Source organism: Equus przewalskii, chromosome X (genome assembly GCF_037783145.1).
Source record: "Equus przewalskii isolate Varuska chromosome X, EquPr2, whole genome shotgun sequence".
Classification (NCBI taxonomy): Eukaryota; Metazoa; Chordata; class Mammalia; order Perissodactyla; family Equidae; genus Equus; species Equus przewalskii.
Window position 1 is genome coordinate 86,888,194 of NC_091863.1, and position 26,432 is coordinate 86,914,625.

General features: G+C 40.2%; 1 protein-coding gene across 4 annotated transcripts in view; it reads left to right on the forward strand.

Annotated features, from left to right (window-relative positions):
* Positions 1-6,252: 6,252 nt before the first annotated feature.
* The window catches only part of LOC103564692 (NACHT, LRR and PYD domains-containing protein 12-like), a 39,571-nt gene continuing 19,391 nt past the window's right edge, over positions 6,253-26,432 (forward strand). The window contains exons 1-4 of one of the 4 annotated variants that reach the window (XM_008540584.2): positions 6,253-6,602; positions 19,502-19,572; positions 20,734-20,778; positions 23,367-25,026. In XM_008540584.2, the coding sequence (XP_008538806.2) occupies positions 6,589-6,602; positions 19,502-19,572; positions 20,734-20,778; positions 23,367-25,026 (1,790 nt within the window). In that variant the 5' untranslated portion in view covers positions 6,253-6,588. Of the gene's footprint in view, positions 6,603-6,676; positions 6,875-19,459; positions 19,573-20,733; positions 20,779-23,366; positions 25,027-26,432 lie in introns of those variants that run through there. The other 3 variants (XM_070603815.1, XM_070603814.1, XM_070603813.1) reach the window with 3 other exon arrangements.

A 26,432-nucleotide genomic window follows, 5' to 3' on the forward strand; every position in this document is an offset into this window, starting at 1 on the left:
TCTCTCACAGTGGTAATTCTAGCCAAGCTTAACTGTTTACACAAGTTGTTCTCTGGGCCTGGAACAGAAACATTATGAGTAATTTTGATGCCCAGAGTAAACAGTAAGAATTACTCTTAAATATGATAGTGTGAAAATGCTCTAAGTGCAGAACACTCCACCCCCGCTCCAATCCACTTCCTTTACCTTGTTTGGATTCCCCATGCCATTCACTCTTTGTGTGCTTTAGATTTTAGTGCTCTGGGACAAAGCAATACCCCCACCCTACTTTTGACTCAAGACTGGACTACCTTTCCCCACTCCTGCCCCTCTCAACTAGATTAACTCCAGACCCCTAGAGGTCCCAGGGCACCCTGAGCATCCCCACCTCTCAGCAATAATCACACTGTATAGCAGTGTTTTTCAAAGTGTGGTCCTTGGACCACCTGTTAGGCTCACCTTTGGTGTTTGTTAAAACAGTTGATTCCTAGAACCCCCTACCTCTGATCTACTTAATTAGAGTATCTGGGCACACAGGTGGAACTTTACATTTTTAACAAGCTCCCCAGGTAAATCTGATGCACACAAAAGTGTATACTAATCATCTTCCCTACCAGACTCTGAATACCTTGAGGGCAGGGACTGTGTCTTTTGTGTTTGTTGTATTTTTAACACCTGGCATAGTGTGTGGAACAGAGTAGTTGCCTGGCTAATGTTTATTGAATGAATCAATGAATGATTGAATGATCAAAATTTCCCTGTTGTACTCTGATATCCATACTGGTGTTTGTTGTTTCCTGGGCAGAAAAGCTTGGTTACTTCTCCATTTGGGCTGTATTGATATTATTTTGCCACTGTCCCAGGACTCATACATATAAATGAGCATTGTCGTCCGCAAAAGCTCTTTGGAAGTTAACGTGGGGAATTGTCTGGAGCATGTAGCATCATTCTTTTCAATAATTTTTCAATCTTTTTGAACGTCTTTGAAGGTGGGTTTAAGTTTTGATTATAGCCAAAAGCCACTCAGAGCTAAGCCTACTGAATAAAGTAGGAAATTAAACTGGGTTTGGGGTAAGGAATGAAGTTTCTGAGCCAAATAATGAAAAGTGCTTTTCAGGAAACAGTATGGTGGCAAAGTACTCAGTGGGGGTGTGGTGAGTCCCAGATACTTCAGTAAACTTACGACTTTCATAGAATACTGGCAATGCCAGAGACCTTAAGAGAAGTCATTGACTACCTCTAGCTAAACCCAGCTGGACAAAGGGAATAGGCCCTGTATTTCATATCTTCGAGGAAGGTGACTCCATAAATTTTCCTTGTTGTTGCTTTACTCAATCTATTCTCCTACAATTCTTTCTGCTAGCAAATTATTCTTTCTGTCTGAAATTTGTGCTCCTTACTACTTTTTATATTGTCTTATTGAAGAAAGCACAAAAATAAGCAAAAATAAAGTAAAACTTGTTTTGAGAATATGAAAGAAATTTTAATGTCACATTGGAGTTCTGGCTACTTGTAAGTAAGAGTAACTGCATCTGTATGTGTTTTTATCATGTAATTCCATTGTGTAACTTTGGATGCAGTGACATTCAGATTGCAGCAAAATCACTTATATGTTCTTTTCAGCTAAAATACACTAGGTGAATTTTCTAAGCTTCCATGGTTTACATATTTATATATGACTACCTGGATGGAACAATCCATAGATGGACTTTTTGATAAGCTCAAATATTTGATACCCTATCCTCTACAGAATGGAGAATGTGAGGCTGACAGATAAGAACCACTCTCACACTTACTTCAATTTTTGAAGCCATTTGCAGCCTTGGAAAGCCATTGGGCTGTATTTGGCTATGTATTACAGGTTGGCCAGGTTGACTGTCATCAGGTCAGGTAAAACTGCCTTTTATGGTCTGGTCTGCCAGCTTCAGACATAGGCTGTGTTGTTGTCATTGGCTAGAATATTTATCAGACTGTTGGACTATTTTTTATCAAATATTTTACCCCCAGCTTGTTTGTACTAGGAGCTCTGGACCAATAGTGTCTCTCCTAGTTACAGAAATCTGAGTATCTGTGGATTACACAGCCTCACCCCTCTAAAATATCCCAGCCCATCCAAAATGCTATATTATGAATTAAATAAATATATATGTATTCATGAATTCTTGATTGTCTCTCACTGGAGTTTAAACTGGGTGAAGATTAAAAGGAAGAAGGTCGTCAGTTACTGGAATTGTCGAAATGACTTGGGGGAAATTAATTATCATATAATAGGTAGAGATTTGGGCAGAGAGGATACAGGACATCTAGAAGTCGTGATCCAATCATGAAGACTTTGGTTTCAGGAGCAGAATACAGTCAAGAAGACTAAAGAAATGAAGGTATAAGGCCCAAGGAAACATGGCACATTCAGTTTCAGGGATTGGGGCAGAAGGTGGGAATTAGGGAAGAAAAAAGAAAATCCCAGTGCTGGAACCTATTGGTTAAGCTCAGGACCTGGCCAGAAGTAAGCTGACTTGCTGTTAAACACCTGGATTGTAGGAGGAGCCTGGGAAGGTTAGGAGATCCCTCAGAGCTGGGCTTGGGCCTACTTGAATCAGAGTTGTCGTTGCACCTGGACTAAAGGAGGCATGAAACGTGAAGCAGGCCAGTCAAGGGTGGTGGCTAGAGAAGTGACTTGAAACAGGTTGTCAGACCAAGGCCCTATAGGAACTATAGCCCAAGTCAAGAGGATTAAAATATAAAAGAGAAGAATTTGGACTGTCAGGGGTTAGTGGTCTAATTGGAGATCAGCCTGGGCAAAAGCCACGTATGGGGCCATTACCCCAGCCAAGATTTTATATGCGTTTTTGGAATATGACGTTTGGAAAGGCTTGCTCCATTTAAGTTGCCAGGCTAGAGCAGACCTGGGGTTCCTTATGTTCCCATACCTAGGAATAGGGTTGGTCCTGGAGTCTCAGTGAAGCTGAGCCTGTAGGTGGAGGTGAAGTGGTCTCTTATAAAGGTTAGGAGTAACAGAGGCCAAGTAGATTGCTACATGGATATTGGAAATGTATATAGCATGATAGCTAATGAGAATGACTCTTCTCCACTATGAATTTCCAGGGGTGGAGAATCAAGGTGGTCTTCCTATAACTGTTGGGCACAATATACAAATTATAATTGTGACTGATCTGGCCTGGTCATTCAAGAGGCATTTATGGATTACTCATCATGTTACCAGTATTCCTCTCAGTTCTGTGGGGGCATATTAAGATTATAACACTTATAATCTAGTGGGGTACCCAGTTCAATAATTCTTCCCAAATAGTTTTCAATTTATAAACTCGAGTTACTTGTGGTAGCTGAAAAAGGAAGCCTTTACTGGAGACACAAAGGTGAGAATGGAAGCACTTACCAGACTTGTACATAGGAGATGCTTAGTAAATACTGGTTGAATAGAAATATAACCTGATAAGCAGAATGTCAAGTGGGCCACCTCATACTTTGTGATGTTTATCTTAGGTGAATTCCACACCACCACTCTATAATCACCCTCAGGCACATATCCCTGGTCCAGGTTTCTCATGGCTGCCTCTTGGTAACAGGCTATTGTTCTTTAAGGCAGGTGTCCTTCAAAGGGAACAATTAGATGAATTAATAAATTAGCCATCAATAATGTGCTAAGGGAGAAGTGTGGGTGAAATTCAAATCCCTACCTACTTCTCTACCTCTTCCTTCCTTCTTAGAAAACAAGAAGATGTTAATGAGGACCTTCTAGAGGCAGTGCTTTTGTTGTCTAGCCTGGAGAGTGACAAGGTGGGGAGGGCAAGCTTCAGACTTTCAGGTTTGGAAGGGTCAGCCGGCAATGTGCTGGCAGGCTTGTAGGGGACATATTTTGAGCCAAGAGGAGTCTTTCAAATAACAGAATATAGATGCCAACTCTACTCTCTGTCGGGCTAGCCTTGTCCACAGAATGCAAAGAGGATCTCTTACTCCTCCAGCCAGATTGGAAGTCTCAGAAAATGGAATTCGGGCTGAGTTTCTCTTTGATATACAGTGATGGGAAAAAGCCATTATGGTCTACATATCCTTTTGTCCACCTCAACTTTCTCAGCAATAAGGGAGTGTGCTGTGATATACCAGAGATGTGACATTCACAGCAAGCAGCTGTCAGGCACACAAGGCATGGCTTAGTCCAAGGCCTGACTGATTCAGCAGGTAAAGATACAACGAATCACTTTTAGATTCAAACAGTTTATTATTTACACAGTGAAAGAAAAAGCAGTAAAAGGTTCCTGCTCCTAGTGGTCCTTTTCCCAAACACCAAAAGGAATGACACTGAAACAAAACAGGCCAGAGGACTGCAATGATAGTTTTGGGATATCCCATTGCTAGGAAGCCAATTCTAGACTGCAGCTAAGTGGCTTTATAGTCTGTAGCTCTATTCTGAGGGGGATGAGTCAGGAAGACTCTTATCTTATCAGATCCCAGCGGTAGGAGGTGATGAAAAACTGTCTCTTGACAGCCTCCCAGGTGAGAGGGGAGAAAAGGAGGCAAGTGGGAGATGGCCTTGGAGCAGCTTCTTGCAGGCTTCCCATCCTCTTGTGTTTTGGGAGGATCACGGGCATTTTGCCAAAACTCAGATTAGCTGGGTTCAAGCCTTTGCCTGCAGGGCTTATGTGGATACTGCAAGGTTGCAGGGTACCATGGTGGAGCTGTTCTACAGCAGCTAGCTGAAGGCCCAGGTACCTTCCCCGGGGCGGGAAGCAAAAGAACGTGAAGTCTGAGTCTGTTGACGAGCTTCCTCTCTCCCTCCCTTCTGCTGACCTTCCATTTATGTCTTTTCATTTTTCTCCATCTTTGGAGTTAGGATGGGACCGGGCAGGTGTTAGAGTAATAATGGGACACACAACAAATTCAGGCCCTGCAAGATTCAGTACCAAGGCCAGAGAATTCCAAAGCCCAAGTTCTTTGCTATCTCTGGCTCTTAGGTTTTCAACTATGAATTGAAATCTATGAGTAATTTCTAAGACCTCTTCTAGCTCCAACAGTATGAATTTCCATAAATGCAAATTCAGTGAATGTAGTAGTAGGAGCCTAATCTTCACACCTACCCGAAGAATGCTGGGACATAGGGCAGATCATCAGGAACCCTGTGACTAGAAGAAAGAGATGGATAACATTACTGCTACTTTAGGATCCCTATCAGATTCCCTTTTGGTGTGCCTATACTCCTCCAGACACATTTTGATTCATTTGGAGCTCCCCTGCCAGTCTCCCCCACTTACATTTGCCATCATTACTTTTCAGTTTTCCACTTCAACCCTTTCCCCCTATCCTGCTTTGCTCATTAACTGTACAAGATGCAAATACTGCTCTAGCTAGCCACATCCCACTTTCAAATTTCAGGTCAGCTGTCTGACAGTCTTCCATATGTCCATGTAGGAAATTGCTGAAGACATTAGGTCTTCGAAGGGCAGAAGAGGTCACTTGATAGAGCAACCAACAAGGGTCCTATGTACCACCTTTCCCAATCATTGCCTTTCTCCCTCAAATTTCCGCAAATGCATCCTTTACATGGCAGAGGAGAGAGTCTTGGCATAGCCACTAGTCTAAGCTATAATTCAATCACTCATTCATTCATCCAACAAATAATTTATTGATAGCCTCTGTGTCTGGTGGAGTTCAGTGATAACTAAAACACATAGTCTCTGCCTTCATAAGACTTATATGCTAGAAGGGAGACCATCAAGGAATGAATACCTTTGTAATAATACTAGCGATCACTGTTTGATTGCTTAGAGTGTCCCTGACACTATTCTAAGCACTTGAGATGTAGTAACTAATTCAATCGTCCCAGCAACCCAATGAAATGAAGACTATTATTGGCTCCATAGGACATGAAGAGTTAATCCCTGTGCCCTTGCCCAGACCAGCAGATTCCGTGGTAGCTGGTGAGCTGCTAGCAAGGGTCTTAGCCATGACCGCCTTTGGCACAGGCTAAACGACTTTAAGGCCCAGCACCAAGGAAATGACCCAGTCCAGCGGCTCCCGGATTCGAAGTTGACCAGGCAGTATTCCTAGGACTGCACCGGACACTCTCAACCTCCTTGCCCCCTGCCACGGTTTTCCCATCATCTTTTTTCCTCTCCTTTCCCTCCTGCTCCCCAATGGCCCCCTTTCCAGGCCGGCCCCTCCCTCTGAGCCGCCTCCTCTCTGAGTCATTTCCCCTTTCCCGCCCCAGAGACCTTGGCTGTCTCTCCAATCCCTTCCCTCTTGCAGGAAGTACAGGAAGGGCAAACTGGCTTTGGGAACCAGGTGAGCACTTTTCCCAGCGAGGATGAGAAACGTCTCCCCCGCTCCTATTCGGAGGGACAGGAAATCAAGGAGGTCCCTTAGGCTGAGCGGTGCCTTCCCTGTCGTCTGAGTCGTGGCGGCCGAGCGTAGGAGGTGCCACACCCCGCCCGGTGTCTCCTGGGATGTGAGCAGGGAAGTGGCCGCCCACTCAGGCGGCCCGGGCGGGGCGAGCTCCGCGCGCTGGGGAGGGACCTCGCTGCCAGCGAAGCAGGAGGGCGAGGCAGGGCCCTGGGAAGAGGAAAGCGGAGAGGCCCCAAGGATGCGTGTGTGCGGATGGCCGCACAGAGGTGCGTAGGTGGGGAGGCGCGCGTGCGCGTGTGCCGGGCCGGCGGGGCAGACGCGTGCGTGGGGCGATTTCTGAGGGTGTGCGTGGAGGGCTGTCTAGGGAATCGTAGCGTGTGCGTGGGGTGGGTGGGGTGCGTGCATGCGGGGTGCGTGCGTGGGGGGTGCGTGCGTGGGGGGTGCGTGCGTGTAGGCGTGCTTTGGGGGGAGGGGAGGACGGAGAGGAACGCTGACAGAAGCCGGGGGTGGGCCTGTGGCTGCGTGCGTGCGGACTGAGGTAAAGATGTCAGCTCGGGTGACAGAGCTCAAAGTCAGGATTGTTAACTTTTTTTTTGAGGTGTGATGGGGAGGGTGGACATGATCGCTTTAAAAATCTGACAAAAACTATTGACCGTCTACTAAAAAGAAAAAAAAACCACGCGGTTTGCGTGTAATCCTAGAGGATTGGTGGCTCCGTAGACCCCAGGTCCTGGCTTGAAGTGGGGAGAAAACCCAGAGAGGTTACTTTGTACTTGCCGTTCTGTCTTTTGATTCTGTGAGTGGAGAAATGGAACAGGTGACCGAGCTGTCGCCTCCTCTTCCCGTGGGCCCGTCCTGGGCTTGGTGTGCCTTCCAGGGGTCTCCTGACCTTCCCGGTAAGGCAGGGGCGCCGTGCGTTGCAGCAAGGCCCCTCCGGCAGCGGCAGCTGAGTCACCAGCCTCAGATGTGCTGGTCAGCGCTTCGCTAAGCTTCCAGCGCGGGCGTTAGTAGCTTGTTCTTGTTCGAGCTGATTCCCGCCCCCCAAGGGTCTCACCAGCCTGTGTGTGGCATGGGGAGTGTGACTCTAAGGTTGGCACTTTGTTGGGTAAGTGACTAGAAGAATACCAGCAGACGTGGGTTCTGATGCCGTCTTTACCGTTAACTGCTTGACCCGAAGCTATTTTCCTGATCTTCCTGTGCCTCACTTTCCCCATTTCTAAAATGGGATGGTAGCTCACAGGTTGTTGGAAGTGTAAATAAGACCATAATAAATTCCCAGCACACTGAAGCATTTGATTAGTGACAGCATACTTAGAAATATATATATTTTTTCAGAGAAGTTAAAGCAAAAATTTCATTCTAAAAGAATGTATTAAACTGCTGATTTCTTTTTGGTCTCATCTAGGCACATCTAGTTGTGCTGTCCTCAGCCAAAGCCCACCAAGTTCATCCTGTAAAGTCACCCCCCTAAAGTAGGTGGGACTTTAGTTTGAGTTTTTTACGAAGTTGAGGTAGCTAATTATTCATCCACCATCACCTCTCACCAGCATTGCTGCCTTGGTCTCCAAGCCTTGCACTTGCCTGCTCCCCTCCCATTCATTCTCCATGTTGCCGTCGGTTATCTTTTCCTCTGAAGGACAAAGTAACCTGGTTTGAAGCACAGGCCTTGGTGTCAGATCCTGGTTCAGATCCCAACTCCACCCTGCTCCACCACTTTCTAGTTGTGTGACCTTGGATGAGTTAACTTGACCTTTTTAAGAATCCTTTTTGCTTGTCTGTAAAAGTGGGTAATGATGGTCTCTACCTCATACAGGTGTAGTGAGAAGTTACAGAAAGAATGCATGTAGAGTGGCCCATAGTAACCACTCAGTAAATGGTAGATTAAAAATGGTAAGGGCAGTGAGACTGCTAACAAGAGAGTGGCTGAAGTGATGTGTAGACGGGATAGGGAGTAAAGCAATGAGGTGGTAATGAGCTGGAGAATGGAAGAAGTTGAAGGATGGGAGCTCTTGATGAGAATGAGGAGTGGGTGTTCCGAGAAGCAAGAAGTAATAGGGGTAGGAGGTTGTAGCCAGAGATTGGGATAGCGAAGTTCAGGAATTCTGAAGGTAAGCAGCTCCATGTTTATCAGGTGGTCCAGAACACGGATGGCTAGAAATGGCATGTGAAGTGGAATGTGCTCAGAGATTGTAGAAGTCCAGGAGGTCAAGGTACAGTGAGGCTAGTGTTGGGTGAGTCACCCATAGTCATTGAGGTTGCTTATATAATGGCAGGGCTTGGCATGAAGAGGAAAATGGAGTTAGTACCAAAGGCAAGGTCCACCCTGGTTAACAGGGAGCAGTCCTTTATTTTGCAGATATTTACTGAGCTCTTACTAGATGTCACGATAGAACATGACAGACAAGATTCGTTCTCTCATGAAGCTTACAGTCAGTCTGGTAGGAGTGATAACAGGTATGAATAATCCCACCTGTAATTAGAAAACTGCAAACTGTGACGAGAGCTATGAAGGAAAGATAAGGGTTCTATAAGTGCTTGTCACAAGAGGAACTGACGTTTCTGGAATGTCAGGGAAGGCGTCCCTGAAGAAGTGGTGAGAACTGAAGGATTAGTTGGGGTAAATGGAGGTGGATGAGAGGTGGGTTGAAGAAATCTTCCAGGTAGAGGGAACAGCATGTGCGGAGACCTGAAGTTAGATGATGTATGGGGACTTGAGGAAGTGGAAGGCATCTCCTGCGACTAGAGCATATTGAGCAAAGGGGAGAGTATTGTGAGCTGAGGCTGGATGGCAGGCCCCCTTATTTATTTTGGGCTTTGTCCTAGGAGCAATGGAAATATTCCTATTAAAGAGTTTTGATTAGGTGACTGACATGATCAGATTTCTCTGTATTTGTGTACTTATTTCTTTTTGTCCCAGTTTTATTGAGATGTAACTGGTATATAACATTGTGTAAGTTTAAGATGTACAGCATGATGATTTAATATATGTATATATTGCGAAATGTTTGCCACAGTATTTCTTAAGTAATGCATAACTATATGCTCCTTGTAAAAAAACAACACAGAAGTATATAAATTGTGAAAGTCCAGTTTGTATTTTTGTATGTGTATTAGAATATGTATATCTGTCCACACATATATATAATACGATAGATGCATACATTATTATATATGGATATAATATATTATATATATAATATAGCAACTAGCTTTTTCTACTTAACATTATGTCTTTGACTTTTCCCGTGTCTTCATTTTTTAATTACTCAGTAATATATATTTTCATGGTAAAAGATTGAAACAATACAAAGGTATAGAGAGAGTAAATCCTGAAACTGCCTTTCTTGCTCGCTCCTTACTTGCCGTCCCACCAAAAATAGAGAAAAGGCAAAACAATAAAAAAGTAACTGTCAACAGTTTAGTGAGTGTCCTTACAGTCCCTCTTCCGTGCATTTATATGAAAAATAAGTACTTATACACATAGAATTTTTTCCATAACTGGACTCATTGATATTGTGATGCAGCTTTTAAGTTTCTTATTTGTTGACTTAACTACACAAATGACACGTGAATACATTTTTCTTTTGAAGGATTGGAATGTTACAGGGAAGGCTAAAACCTCCTTTGGTCATCATTGATTTCCTCTCTGCCTCTCCCCTTCCCTACTCACTGTTTGACATAACTTCTCCCAGACCTTTTCGTTTGCAAACATTTCTCTCTCTGTCTCTCTCTCTCACACACACGGAGAATATATGGTATTATTTAGTATTATTAAAAAATATAAATTGTATCATGCTTATATATGCATTGTTCTGCTGCTTGCTGCTCTTACAACATTATGTCTGAGAACTTTTCATGTTAGTACATTTAAGTCTAACTCGTTCTTTTTCATTGTTGAAGAGTATTATACAGAATAGATAGGCTATAATTTGTGTAGCCATTTCCCCATTGACATAGTTATTTCCAAGTTTATGCTAATATAAAACGTGCTGCACTGTATATCCTTGTACATCCTTCCCTCTTTACTTTCTCTATTGACTTCTAAGTGCTACTTTTAGTCTATACTAGATTCTTATGCATGCTTAGGTTTGTTTGATGATTTTTTATTTGGTTCTACTGAGCCATTTCTTTATATTTGCATTCATACCACACTTTTAATTTCTATAGTTTTGTAATATGTTTGATATCTGTCGTGGAAAGAGTCTTCTTTTTTTCCTGCAATTTTATGTTATTCTTGCATATTTACTTTTTTACACGGATTTTAGAATCAGATTGTCATACCCATATAGAATCTTATTGGCATTTCTGTTGGCATTGCATTGAGTTTACAGATTTAACTGGGGAAAATTGCCATCTTTACATTAATGAGTTGTCTTTTATATGAATAAACGTGGTATGGCTCTCTATTCAAGTTTTTAAGTCCTTTGGTAATGTTTCATAATTTTCACCATAAATGTCTTGAACATATCCTGTTTGGCTTATTTCTAGATACTGTATAGCTTTTGGTGCTACTATTAATAGGATTTTTCTTTCATTTTATAATTATTTTGGATGTATGTGAAAGCTGTTGGTTTTTGTATGGAATTTTTTGTCCAACAACTTTACTGAATTCTTTTCTTTTTAATAGTTTGTTCATTGATTCTATTGGATTTTCTTGGGAGGTAAATAGGTTATGTGCAAATATTGATAGCTTTGTCTCTTTGTCTTCCACCTGTATACCACGTGTGTTTTTCTTGTCTGAATGCATTGGCTAAGATCTCCAGTATAAGATTTAATAGTAGCAATGATATCAGACATTGTTATCTTATCCCTCCCTTTAAGGGGAATTCTTCTAAAATTTTATCAAGTATGATGTTTACTCTGGGTTTCTGCCAGTTGTCCTTTATTAAGTTAAATGTTTTCTTTAATTCCTAGTTTTCTGAGGCTTTTGAAAAGCAAGAGTAGATATGAAATTTTATCAATTGCTTTTTCATCTACAGGTTGGAACATATAGTTTTTTCCCTTTTAAATTGTTAATCCATTGAATTGTGTTGATAGCTTTAAAAATTTTTCTGTTATGAAAATTTCCAAACATAAACGACAGTAGAGAGCGCAATAAACCCTCGTGTACCCATCACTCCGCTTCAATAGCCATCAACATTTTGCCATACTTGTTTCAGCTATCCCCCTCCCTTCTTTTGTGCTGGGGTATTTTAGGTTGATTGTGAATGTCATATGATTTCACTCCTAAATATTTCAGTATGCATCACAAAAAATTATAGCAAAAAGGACATCTTTTCGTATAATCATAATGCCATTATCACACTAATGCCCAGCGCATATTCAGATTTTTCCAATTGTCTAAAAAATGTTTTTACCATGGGGTTTGTTCCAATCAGGATCCAACCAAAGTCAACTGTTGTATTAGGTTATATCTCTTAAGTTACTTTTAAGTTTTTAAAAAGCTAAAACAGAACATCATCTCCTCCCTTTTGTTTCATGGCATCGACTTGTTGAAGAAGCTTGGCGTTTGTCCTGTAGACTCTCCCTCGTTCGGGATTTGGCTGATTACTTCCTTGATGTGCTGTTTTACTTATTTCCGTATTGCCTATATTCCCTGTAGACTGGAAGCTAGATCTAAATACTTGATCAGATTCAGGTTCTTTATTATTATTTGGAAAGACTATTTCATGGTTGATACTATGTACTTCCTTTTACATAATGTTTGCTTATCTCACTTTTAGTGATACTAAAAGTGGATTGAACTGGGCATAGTCTAATCCTTTCATTGTAAGGTTCTCCATCATAGTTTCACCTAATGGCCTTACCATCCATTTGACAACGTCTGAATCAATTATTTCCTTAAGGGTTTCAAACTAGTGATTTTCTAATTCTGTCATTCTTTCAGCATTTATTAGCTAGCATACTTCTGTGTGAAGAACTGTCCCTCATCTACTAGGACTATTTGTTAAGCCTAAAATACAGTTCCTATAGGAAAGACAGGATAAATGCTTAACTCTTTCCCTGTAATTGCCAATTTTCCAAGTAAGGGGTTGGTGCCCTGTTCCACACTGACAGATCTGTCAATGTTAAAGGTTCCCTGCATTCCTAGGATTAACCTTTCAGGGCATGATGTATCTTTTTAATGTACTGCAAGATTTGAGGGATTAATGTTTTATTTAGCAGTTTTGTATCTATGTTCATAAGTGAGGCTGCCTGTAGCATTGGTCCTCGGCTTGGAGCTGATCCCCTCCTCTAGGGGGCGTTTGGAAATGTCCGGAGGTGCTTTTGTTTGTCAGTTTATTGAGTGTGTGTGGGGTGAGTCCTACTGGCGTTTAGTAGATGGGGATCAGGGATGCTAAGTGAAGAATTGTTCCATGAAAAATCCCCTTAGCACCCCTGTGAAAAATGATGGGCTATAGTTTTCTTGTGCTTGTCCAATTTTGGTATTAAGGTTATGCGTTTTTATATCTAGGTTCATAGGTGAGATGGGTCTATAATTTATTTGTCTTTACTTGTCAGTTTTGGTATCAAGATTATACTAGCCTTATAGCTGTGTGGTGTCATTTCCTTCTTTTGTTTTGTTATGGAAAATTTTATATAAAGTTTGATTAATCTGTTCCTTATACAGTTTGGTCACACTCTGCCACAAAACTTTTTGGGGCTGGAGACTTTTGAGGAAGATTATTATCATTTCACATTCTTCTATGATTAACTGGTCTGTTTAAATTTTCCATTTCTTAGGCCAATTTTGGTTATTTTCTTGGAAATTATCCACTTCACCAAGATTTTTGAAATTATTAGTATAAAAGTTATATATAGTACTTTCTGATAATTTTTTAATCTCTTCTGTTTCTGTAGTTTGTTTCCCTTTCATTTTTATGTTAATTTGTGCCTTTATTTTTGAAATCATACTTGCCAAAAATTTGTCCATTTTATTGTTTTTTTCAAAGAACTATCATTTTCTTTTATTGATCTACTCTATTGTTTTATTATTGTTTGCTTTCTATTTCAATAATTATTAATTTTTTATTAAGGCGTAGTTGACATATGACATTGTATTAGTTTCAGGTGTACAACACAATGATTCAATATTTGTACATGTTGCAAAATGATCACTGCAATAAGTCTAGTTAACATCTGTCACCATAAATAATTACAGAGGTTTTTTTTTTTCTTGTGATGAGAACTTTTAAGATCTACTCTCTTAGCAACTTTCAAACATGCAATGCAGTATTGTTAACAATAGTCACCATGCTGTACATTACATCCCCACGACTTGTTTATTTTATAACTGGAAATTTGTACCTTTTGACCACCTTCACCCATTTCGCCCACCCTCACCCTGCCCCCCACCCCCACCTCTGGCAACTACTAATCTGTTCTCTGTATCTATGAGCTTCTTTTTTTTTTTTTTTGATTCCACATATAAGTGAGATCATGCAGTATTTGTCTTTCAGTCTCTGACTTCTCTCATGATGCATTCAAGGTTCATCCATGTTGTCAGAGATGGCAAGATTCCATTCTCTTTTATGGCTGACTAATATTCCATTGTACATATATACCAGAGAGTCCCGCCTTGGCAGTTAATCCCCACCTCTGCTTCCCCACCAGAAGTAGTCACTGTTCTGATTTATTGTCATAGATTGGTTTTGCACATTCTGGAATTTCATTTAAGTGGAATTACACAATATGTACTCTTTTGTGTAAAGCTTCTCTCTGTACATAATGAGTCATCCACATTGTTGCCATATCAGTACTTCAGTCTTTTTTATTGCTGAGTAACACTCCATTGTATGGATTATATCACAGTTTGCTTATACGCTCTTGTGTTCATGGATACCTGGGCTGTTTCTAGTTTGGGTTATTGTGAATAAAACTGCTATAGCCATTCTTGTATTATTCTTTTTGTGAACATATATTTTCATTTTTCTTGGGTAAATACCTAGGAATGGAATTGCTGGGTCATAGGATAGGTATATGTTTGTTTTATATAAAACTGCCATATCTTTACCATTTCACTCTCCCACCAACATCCTTACGAACAGTTGGTATTGTCAGTCTTTTGAATATTAACTATTCTGGTGGGTGTGAAGTGATACCTCATTGCAGTTTTTATTTGCATTTCCCTAATGACTAATGATGTTAAGCATCTTTTGATGTGCTATTGGCCATTTGTCTGTCTTCTTTTGTGAAAGATCTGTTCAAATATTTTGCTCATTTTCTTTTTTTTTTCATTGTGGTAAAATATACATAACATAAAACTTATCACTTTAGTTACTGTTAAGTGTACAGTTCAGTAGCGTTAAGTACATTCACATTGTTATGCAACCATCATCACTATCCGTCTCCAGAACTTTTTCATCTTCCCAAACTGAAACTCTGTACCCATTAAAGAATAACTCCTGATTACCCTCTCCCCTCAGCCGCTGGTAAACACTGTTCTACTCTCTCTGAATTTGGCTATTCTAGGTACCTCATGTAAGTGCAATCATATAATATTTGTTCTTTTGTGTCTGGCTTATTTCACTTAATGTACTGTCTCCAAGGTTCATTCATTTGGCATGTTTCAGAATTTTCTTCCTTGTAAAGGCTGAATATTATTCCGCTGTGTGTGTATCCCACATTTTGTTTATCCATTAATCAGTGGACGTTTGGGTTGTTTCCACTTTCCCATTTTCTTTTATAATTGCATTTTTTATTGATTTTTTCTACTTTTACAATCGATTCTTTCTTTTTCTACTTTTAAAATTGACATGCCACATTATATTAGTTTTAGGTGTACAACATATTAACTTGATATATGTATATATTGCAAAATAATTAGCACAATAAGTTTAGTTTATTGATTTTATTTAATATTGATTGATTTTATTCACATACTGTAAAATCCACCCTTTTAACATGTGCAATTTAGTGATTTCTAGTATATTCACAATGCTGTGCAACCGTCACTATCTAATTTCAGAATATTTCCAACACCCCAAACAGAAATCTCGTAACCATTAGCAGTCACTACCGTTCCGCATTTGCCCGATCCCTGGGCAACTGCTAATCTACTCTCTGTCTCTGTGGATTTGCCTATTCTGTACATTTCATATAAATGGAATCATGCAATATGTGGCCTTTTGTGTCTGTATTCTTTCACTGGGCATAATATTTTCAAGTTTCATCCATGTTATAGCACATATCAGTGCTTTGTTCCTTATTATGGATGCATAATATTCCATTGTAAGTATATACCACATTTTGTTTATCCGTTGATGGACATTGTGTTTGTTTCCACCTTTCTGCTATTGTGTCTAGTGCTGCTGTGTATATTCTTGTACAAATTTTTGTTTAAATACCTATTTTCAATTCTTTTGGATATATACTTAGGAGTAGAATTATGGGGTCATATGGTAATTCTGTGTTTAACTTATTGAGGAACTGTCAAACTTTTCCTCAGTGGCTGTGCCATTTTATATTCCCACCAGCAATGTATGAGGGTTCCAGTTATTTCACATTTTTTTCCATTTTCCATTTTTTAAAATTATAACCATCCTAGCGAGTGTGAAGTAGATTATTATTATTCAGTCATAAAAAGGAATGAATTACTGATACATGCTACAACATGAATGAATCTTGAAAATATCATGCTAAATGAAAGAAGCCAAACACAAAAGGCCACGTATTGTATAATTCCATTTCTATGAAATGTCTAGGATAGGCAAATCCTTAGAGACAGAAAGTAGAATTGTAGTTGCCAGGGGCTGGGAGAGTGAAGAGTGGGGGGTGTCTGTTTAATGGGTACAGCATTCCTTTTTGGGATGATGAACATGTTCTGGAATTAGATAGTAGTGATGCTTGCAAAAGTTCGTGAATATACCACAAAGCATTGAATTGTACGCTTTAAAAGGGTGAATTTTATGATATGTGAATTATATCTCAATAAAAAAAGTACAATATAGATGAGTGGAGGTGAAATTTGATATTTAAATTTGTAACGTTGCTCTCCCTTGTTTTCAGCAGCATGCACACCATGTGGAGTCACCATGAAAAGTTGTGCAGTTTGTTGACTGAAAAGGCACACAGCCAAGGGTGTGAAGGGGACTGAAATTAGCTTATACTCTGCTCTCTAACTTGTGTTCCCTGGCTCGGTGCTGCCCTAGCTGAGAGGAAGAAGCTTCACTTTACCAATTTTAATTCAATTGCCCAGAGGAGACATCTTACTTTGATTTGTTTTCTTGGAGAAGGCACCTTTTAGTACTTTGCAGAAAGATTCCATATGTTCTAGTGGAGATCCTGTTACAATGGACACTACTTTCCCATCCTGGAATTTGGGCCATCTCACAGCCTTTTATTCTAACTTGGTCTAATAATCAGTTATAAAATGCCCTCATAATTCCCCAAAGGTCTGTTGACTCTAACTCACTCTCTGGTGTAATTTCTGCGTCAGAGTTCTTAGTTCAGGCAACAGAAATTGATTCTGCGTAACTTAAGCAAAAATTGGGATTTTTGAAAGGACACTAGAGTTGCTCAAAACCAAATGGAGTGTTGTATAACAAGACGTCAAGGAGGTCAGGAACTAAGGAAGCTGAAGGCATTTGGGTAGCAGAACCTCAGTCCCTAGAGTCTCCACTCAGATTTAAAAATTCAGTCACAGAGAATCTGATTATTCCACTAAGAGGGATGGGATCTCTTATCAGATCAAAGATCAGTGAAAGAATGCTGGAGAAACCAAGCAATAGCTACCAAAGGAGGCAAGAAGAAGAGGATGCCAACATCCAAGTGAAGATGTTGAGTAAGCCTTTAGAAGATAAATCTGGATCTCAGAGGAGAGGGCTAGACTAGGATAAACAATTAGGAGTTGCAAGGATGACTGAAATAATGCGCATGGCTGAGATTGCCCAGGAAGAGAGTAAGTGGCCGTGCACTCCTCCAGCTTCATTGCCTGAAGGCAGGAGTGCTTACTGGAGTAATTTGTAACTGGAGGATTGTTTCTATTTTTTAGAGGACATGATATTCCTAGTTATTGAGAAAAGAGCCCGGGATGTGGGAATATAATGCTGTGCTGGGAACACTCCATCTCATGACGATGAAATTGTTATGTGGAGATTTTAATGGAATGTAACTACTTTCTGTCAGTTATAATAAATGCCATCTTATTTTTTTCTCTAACATTCATTATTTATATTGCACTTGGTCCTGTGATAAGTGTTTTATGTATGTCATCTTATTTAATCCTCACAAGAAATTAATGAAGTAGTTATTATTATCACCATATTTTAGAGATGGGTTACTGTAGTCTCAGAGAGTTTGAGTAATCTACTCAAGCATATTGCTACAAAGCAGTGGAAATGGGATTTAAGTAAGGAGTGTCTGAGTTCAAAGACATTTCTACTCCATATTAAATGATACAACAACGCCAACATTAGCTATAGTTTAGGATTTTTGAGCCCTTACTGTGTACCATGTAGTGTACTGAATACTTTATGTGCATTATCTCACTTAATCCTCATAATAACCTTATAAGGGAAGTACCCTTGCTAACCCTATTTAACAGTTGAGGAATGTGAGGTTCAGAGATATTAACTCCATGCTTGTCACATAGTTAGTAAGTGGTAGAATCCGGGCTTGGAAACATCTGTTTGATTCCAAATCTTGTGTGTTTCACCAATACACTAACCTCTATCAAAAATATCTAAATCTTTGAACTGTGGCTTTCTTCCCTTGCTGTGTATTAGAATCCTCTAAGGAGATTTAAAAAAAAAATCAATGGCAAACCTCGTCATCAAAGATTCTGATTTAATTTATCAGGAATGCAGACTGGGCATTGGAATTTTTTTTAAAAAAAGGCTTTTATTCATTCATTCATTCAATAAACATTTTATGAATGTCTTCTCTATGCCAAACACTTTCTAGGCATTTACTTTCTAGCAAGATGTATCAGTTAATTATTGCCACAATGATATATAACAACCACAAAATCTCGGTGGCATGAGAAATTCAGAATTTATTAAGCACTTATTCTCGCAGATCTGGAGGCCAACTGAGATTCAGCTGATTAGGCAGGGCTCTGTTGGGCAACTCTGACTCAGGCTGGGGTGATTCTACTTTTCTTACTGCAGGACTGTGAGTAAATGAGTAGCTCTGCTTCATGTATTTCTTCATCCTCAGACTAGTGAACTAACTGAGGCTTGTTTCTCTCATGGTTCATCTCATGTTAGTGGCAGAATCACGAGAGGGGATATGTTCAACTGTGCAAGCATATTTCACGCCCCTGCTTGAGTCACATCTGTGTACACTCCATTAGCCAAAGCAAGTCTCAAGGCTGAGCTCAAAGACAAGAGTTGGGAAAATAAGCTCCACTTCTTTTGTGTGGACCTGCAAAGTTCATGGCCAAGGCCGAGAATAGGGGCCAGTAGTTCACTTTAGGTGGGAAAGACTGAAAACAATAAGCGTAATACAGAAGAAAATTATCGAGTATGTTAGAAAGTGATAAGTAATATTGCAAAAAAAGAAAAAGAAATTTCAGAGGGTGGTGTGAAGGTGATTTTAATGTGCAGCTGGGACTGAGAACCACTGATCTTACAATGTTGAACCTGAAAAGAAACCTGGGCAATGTTAATTCCCTCAGCCATTTTAAAAATAATAAAACAGACCCAGAAAGTAGAAGAATCTTACTCAAGGTCTATAGGTAGATAGTTACAGACATGGAGCTAGGGCCTAGGTCTCCTGACTCTCTAGACTGTTTCTCTTATACTACAGTATTCCAATCTATGGTCTTAGAATTCTCCCTTTACCAATGGCACCAAAAATATGTTGTGGAAGGTCATAGTTATTCTTTCTTATCTTGACCCTAAACATTAGAGGTATACTCCCTAAATCCTATGCTTTCCATTGTAACCCAACTCAGAGCCCAATTTGACATTCCCTGTATGTGTACTTTTCAAAAGTTTACAGACATTCTATCCTCTTTTAGTATTTTTATCTTCAAGTTGAACACTGTTGGCTTTGGTCTATCTTCGTATGATCCTCCAAGTCCCACCCCAGCTGTCTACTTGCTTATTGGGCCTTCTCTCTTCCTAAGCTCTATAATGCCTGAAATGGGTAGTCTTTCTTGAGTTACTTTTTTACTCTGGGCTTCCACTGTGCCTTACAGTCATCATCTCTGTTTTGGATTACGGTCTTCTTCATTTGCCAGGATGAACAGTCAAAAGAAAAGAAAAGATATGGAACCTGCTTGTACCTGGAGTTTATTGTCTGAACAGAAAGGTGAGTAACTAAATGTGGGAAGAGAGAGTATAATCTAGGTAATCCTGTTCATTATCTTTCCCCAACTTCTTCTCCTCGTAGATTTTGGGATTCTTGCAAATCGTTAAAATTGTGTTGCATGTGCATAGGAGTGTGTATGTTAAGATATTACATGGATACCATATTTGTCCATTAATAATCTCTTGAAACTGCCTCCACAATATTTGTGTTTCCCAAAATGAGGAAAAGGACAGAAAGGAGAAGAGGCAATTGTGGTTTCTACTGTTTTCCATAATTCCAAAAGCATTTATAATCATAAAAGACTCTTAAGTCTCTCCCCCTACTGTAACCACAGATTTTCACAGGAGACAGCACAAAAGAGCAAAGAGTGAAGATTGCTGGAGTCCTTTCCCTTGTGACTGATTCCTGAACTCCAAAGGATGTTTAGTTAAGGGGAATAGAAACTTGTTATCTTCAACAAACCACTCACTTGCCTGCCCATTTCTGTGACATTCTAGTATCTGCCTCTCCAGACTCTGCTTCCTCTCATCCACCTAGTCACACCTTCTCCCAACTATAAGTCTCACTCTTGCTTTTGAAAGTGTGCAAATACTAAAAACCTATAGGAATTTTGAGGAGAGTGTGTGGTGTGTGTGCACGCATGCATGTGTATATTTTTATCTCTATACCTATAGATGTAAGTGTTTGGATTGAGTGTGTGTGTCTATGTATTGAGTGTAAGTCGTTGTATCTATCTGTTGAACTAACATCAGCAATGCCTTATTCCTTCTCATTAACGAGTTAGGCTCAACAGAAGCTGCAGCAGAACCAATAGGCTAATGTTCAGTGGAAAGCAAAATACCAAAAACAGTGTCTTCAAATAATGTATACCCCTTTAAGTTCATGCCTAAAATTTTCCTTATTGATCATATAAATGTAGGTGTTTACATCCTAAATTATCTATATGGGAAGTTCTTACATTTTACTTTATGTTGAACATTAGCTATAAAATACCATGGTGGGTAAGTTAGAATAGATGTGAGGTAACTTACTTTCTTGGTTGTATTTCTGTTTGTGGAACAGCCTGAATGGCTGTAATTGACTAAATTTCTGTATATTTCATGTTTTGGTATAAAGGTGTCTTTTGTGCTACTCTTAACCTCAACTCTTTTCCTCCCACAGCTGCTTCAGGTTCTCTGGCTTCATATTCATGGAAGGAGCTTATAGGTAGATGTCTTTTCTGTTTTATTCTCTTTTTCTGTTTTGGGAATAATGCCTCTCATGAACCTGGCTGCTCATCCCCATTCCTCTCCCATATTCATTGGGCAATAGTTATTGATATTTCTGGTAACATCTATGAAGCCTTTAACTATCATAACAAGTAGGACTTTTATATCGTATAGAATAGGTATTCGAATACTGGGAGGACCTCCCATTATGGTGATCAAGCACCAGATGTACAAAACTTTATGGCTAGAAAGGACCAGTCTGCTTCTGGGATGATCTTGATGGAAGTCAACAAGTTAGAGACGCTGGGCCAAATCCAGTCAGCTGCCTGATTTTTAAGTAAAAGTTTTACTGGAACCAACCATGCCCATTTATTTACATAAAGTCTATGGCTGCTTTCGGCTAAGATGGCAGAGTTGGGTAATTGCAACAGAGACCCAAAAGCCTAAACTGTTTACAGGATTTTACAGAAAAAGTTTGCCAACACTCATCTAGATCAGCATTCCCTAAACTGAGTTCTACAGAACACTATTCTCCAGGAGTTAATAACTTTGCTTTTAGAAAAGGATTCTATATTCATTTAAGACCAGAAAATGCTGGACTAAACAAAGTTAAACACCCCCTTTTTTTTTTTACTGTGGGTCATCTCAGAGCCTTTCATATGCTAATATACATTGAGAAACTCTTAAAGGGGAGAGAGGGTGCATGCCCCTTAACTTATTTGACTGCAGGGCACCTTTTTCACAGCTCTCCTATTAATATCTTGCAAAATAGTGTTCCAAGGAACACTTTTGTGAGAAATCCTACAAGAAGCTTACACATTCACTTAACAGGATTTGGAACTTGATAACTGACTCTTTGGATTAGTTTTTCTAGTTACAGAAGGTGAAAAGCTATGTAGTATGGTATTTAAGCACATAGATCAGGGCTTCAGACAAACCTGAATCTTAATTAAGTCTCTGCCACTTACTAGCTGTTGAACCTTGGACAAGTTACTAATGCTGTAAGCAGGACTAGCTACATAATTTATGGGGTACAGTGCAAAATGAAAAGGCAGGATCCTTGGTTCAAAAATTATTAAGAGCCAGCCCTGATGGCCTAGTGGTTAAAGTTTGGCACTCACTGCTTTGGTGGCTCAGGTTTGCTTCCCCGTCACAGAATCACACCAGCTGCCATGATGTGATGGTGGCTCACATAGAAGAACTAGAATGACTTACAACTAGGATATACAACCATGTACTGGGGCTTTGAGGAGGAATAAAATCTAAATTAGAATTAAAATAAGATATTCAGGATAGCAGCAGCAGAGCATTACACCAAGCATGGGTCCTTCTGAGCATGAGACCTGTGCACAGTTTGCCTACCCATGAACTTATGACCCTGCTTATGAGTGTCAATTTCCTCAACTGTAAAATGTGGGTAATACCTACTTCATGGGATTAATGTGAGAGTTAAATCAGAAACGTATGCAAGGGGCCTAGCACAGTATCTGGCACAGAATAGGTAATAATAAATGACTTGTTTTTAATTCAAAAGCATTTATAGCCATATTCAATAAATATTTATTGAGTGTCTACTATGTGCCAGACACCATTTTGGGTACTTAGGGTACTATGGGGAAGAAGATAGACAAGGTCCCTGCCTTCATGTAGATTATTGTTTAATGGGAAAGACAGAAAATGAAAAAATAAACAAGGCAATTATAAACTTTGATAAGTGAAGTGCTATGTAGGGAAAACAGAGTGCTGGGAAAGGGAATAGTAGAGAGGATATGCTTTAAATTGGGTGGTCAGGCAAGTCCTCTTCTAGAAAGTAATTTCTAAGTTGAGATCTGAAGGATGAGAAGGAGCTCTCCATGGGAATAGCAGGAGGAAGAGTGTTCCAGGCAGAGAGAATAGCTAGTGGAAAGGCCTGGAGTGGGAAAGAGCATGGTATTTGTGATAAACTAAAAGTAGGCCATTGTGGCTTTAGTGTAGGGACTGAGAAGGATGGTGATATAAAATGAGGCTGGGAAGGGAGATAGGTAGGGCCCAGATTGTGGCATACTTTGTAGGATAAGGTAAAGATCTGGATTTTATACCAAATGCAATGAAGAGCTCTTGAAAGGTTTTGGGCAGGGCAGTGACGTGATGTAGTTGATATTTTTAGATCACATGGGCTGCTGTGTGGAGAGGAGCCATAGATGGGCAAGAGTAGATGAGTAGGAGGTGATTTCAGCAGTCCAGGGAAGAGCTGATAGTGCCTTGTACTTGGGTAGTATTTGAGAACCTAGTGATAAATAAGTGGATTGGAAACTTATTTTGGAGGTTTAAATGTTAGGCCTTGCTAATTGATGGGATGTGAAGGATTCAAGGGAAAAAAGAAATAAAGAATAACTCCTAATATTTTTTTCAGCAACTGGGTGGCACCACTTAACTGAAATGAAATGCCTGGGGAGAGTTTTTTTTGGGGAGGGAGCAGTGGCGTAGAAATCAAGAGCTCAGGTTTAGACCTGTAAGTGAGACATCCAAGTGAAGATGGTAGTATTAGTTATAGTTGTTTGTTGCTTAGGATTCTGTGGTTACTAACTTTTGGTGTCACCTCATTAGATTACCGGGAAGTATTTAGAAAACATCTAAAAGAAAAATACCTAAAAATAGGAGTCGATAAATGTTATCACCATGGCAAGCATATAGAGTCGCGACTGCTTGTTGTAAAAGAGCACTGTATATCAGAAGAGGCATCCTGTGGAATTCCTCAACAAGATAATTTTATTGAGATGGAACATGTGTTTGATCCCGATGAAGAGGGCTCCAGCTCATCCCGAACTGTGGTGCTTCAGGGATGTGCGGGGACTGGGAAAACAGCTGTGGTGCACAAGTTCATGTTTGACTGGGCAGCGGGAACGGTCACTCCAGGCAGGTTTGACTATCTCATCTATGTAAACTGCAGAGAAATAAGCCATATTGCTAACCTTAGTGCTGCTGACCTGATCACTAACACTTTTCAAGATATAAACGGACCCATCCTGGACGTTACTCTTATGTATCCAGAGAAGCTTCTGTTTATTCTTGATGGATTTCCTGAGCTTCAGCACACTATAGGTGACCAGGAAGAGGATCTTAGTGCTAACCCCCAGGAAAGGAAGCCAGTAGAGACCCTCTTATGTAGTTTTGTGAGGAAAAAGCTGTTCCCCGAATCATCCCTCCTGATAACCGCCCGACCTACGACCATGAAGAAACTCCACTCTCTGTTAAAACAACCTATCCAGGCAGAGATCCTGTGGTTTACAGATGCTGAAAAGAGAGCATATTTCTTGAGTCAGTTTTTGGGTGCTAATACAGCAATGAGAGTCTTTTATGATCTACGAGAAAGTGAGGGCCTTGACATTATGTCTTCTCTTCCCATCATCTCCTGGATGATCTGCAGTGTCCTGCAGTCACAGGGAGATGATGACAGGACTCTCATGAGGTCACTTCAGACCATGACTGATGTGTATCTGTTCTACTTTTCCAAGTGCCTCAAAACCCTTACAGGCGTCTCCGTGTGGAAGGGACAAAGTTGCCTGTGGGGCCTTTGCTCTTTGGCTGCAAAGGGACTGCAGAACCAGCAGGTCCTATTTGAAGTCAGCGACCTCAGAAGACATGGGATAGGAGTGTATGATACCAACTGCACTTTTCTCAATCACTTTTTGAAAAAAGCTGAAGGAGGTGTCAATGTCTACACTTTCCTTCACTTCAGTTTCCAAGAGTTCTTGACTGCTGTGTTCTATGCCCTGAAGAATGACAGCAGCTGGATGTTTTTTGATCAAGTGGGGAAAACGTGGCAAGAAATATTCCAACAATATGGAAAAGGGTTTTCGTCATTAACGATACAGTTCTTGTTTGGCCTCTTACATAAAGGAAAGGGGAAGGCTTTGGAAACTACTTTTGGCAGAAAAGTCTCTCCGGGACTTCGAGAGGAGTTATTGAAGTGGACTGAGAAAGAAATAAAGGATAAATCTTCTAGGCTACAGATTGAGCCAATGGACTTGTTTCACTGCTTGTATGAGATTCAGGAAGAAGAATATGCAAAAAGGATAATTGGTGATTTAAATTCAATTATACTGCTTCAACCTACCTATACAAAAATGGACATTCTGGCTATGTCGTTCTGTGTAAAAAGTAGTCACAGTCACCTGTCAGTGACTCTGAAGTGCCAGCATCTACTTGGATTTGAGGAGGAAGAGCGAGCCTCAGCATTCATGCCACCAGCTTTGACACTTAATCAGTAAGTATAGTAATGTCTTTTCTCCTGTGTTTTGGCCTTCAGAAACAATGGACTTTACTGTTTATTTTAAGTATTCAGGCACATGATCATTTCTAGCATTGTCTATAAATAAAAAGGAACATCTCTGTTTTCCATATTTTATGTCAATCAACACAATAATGATTTATTGAATATCTATCGCATATTGAACACTGTTGTAGGTAGACACTGAGGGAAAGCTAACATTTTGAGCACTTACTATGTGCCAGGCCCTGGGCTAGCCTCTGTAACTGTGTGTGTATGAGTGTGTGTGTGTGTATCTATTAGTCTTCAGTGTCACTCTGTGAATGTGCTTTGTAATTATAAAGTGTTATGAGCACATAAGTCATCAAGATTATCATTGGGGACTTTGCTATTTTGATGTTGATGACTATTCTGGAAAAGCTTGCAAACTTAGCATTGAATTGTTTGTCACTCTCCTCTGCGTATACTTCATCACTGAGGCCTCCAAGAGCTCCAGGTTAGTAAGGGGCAGAGCTGCACTCCTGTATTTATTGCTGTAAAGCCTGGGCTCTTTCCATGAGACTTGCACCTGCACAGAGCGTCCACAGCTGGAGTTCAAAGAGGCTTAGGTAAACCACTTATATAATAATATGGACTCTGTGCACTATAAAATACAGTTCTCCTGACTTACTGACTAAAACAGCCAAAAAAGCTTATGCCTGTGTTATCTAGAAAATGCCACTGGTTGTAAGTCTGTTCTCAGTACTCAGTTTAAGATGGACAGTTACCTCTCCTTTAGTTGTAGGGCCAGCTGAGGGGTAGTGGACCTTGAGAAGGAGACAAGAGTGAGCAGAAGCACAAGTGAGCACTACTTGGGGAGGGATTTAACCTGAGTCTTTTATCTGATAGTTGTATTTCCTCAGTGGGCAGTAGCATAGAGGTAGAAATGAGCGTGAGCTATGTGTGTTTGAGGAAAGTGGGGAGAAGAAAGGAGGTACAGCAAGTGTTTATGTTTGGGACTAGAAGGAAAGGGGGTAGGAGAGGTTACATGGACTCAGAATTATGAAGGACCTTGGCTATAGTGCCTTGAGGAATTCATGATACCTTCAGTCCAACTGTATATTATAAAGTTAAATAATGGGCAAATACATTGAGAGATTTTTAAACACTGATGGAAACAAAAAGGGGCTTCTAGTTCATTCTGGATTTCCAGAAAATCAACCTTAGATGGAGTTCATACCCCTAACCGTACTGCCTTTATTGGAGGGCTTAAATTCTCTTCAAAATTTAACCCCAAATACTCCTTTCCTAAGCATGTTGACTAAGTGGGAGTTTACTATTGAACTTTCATAGTTCTCAGTTACTGTCATTAATTTTTCTATTCGTACTGATGACCAAGAATCAGTTATATTGTAAAGATAGCT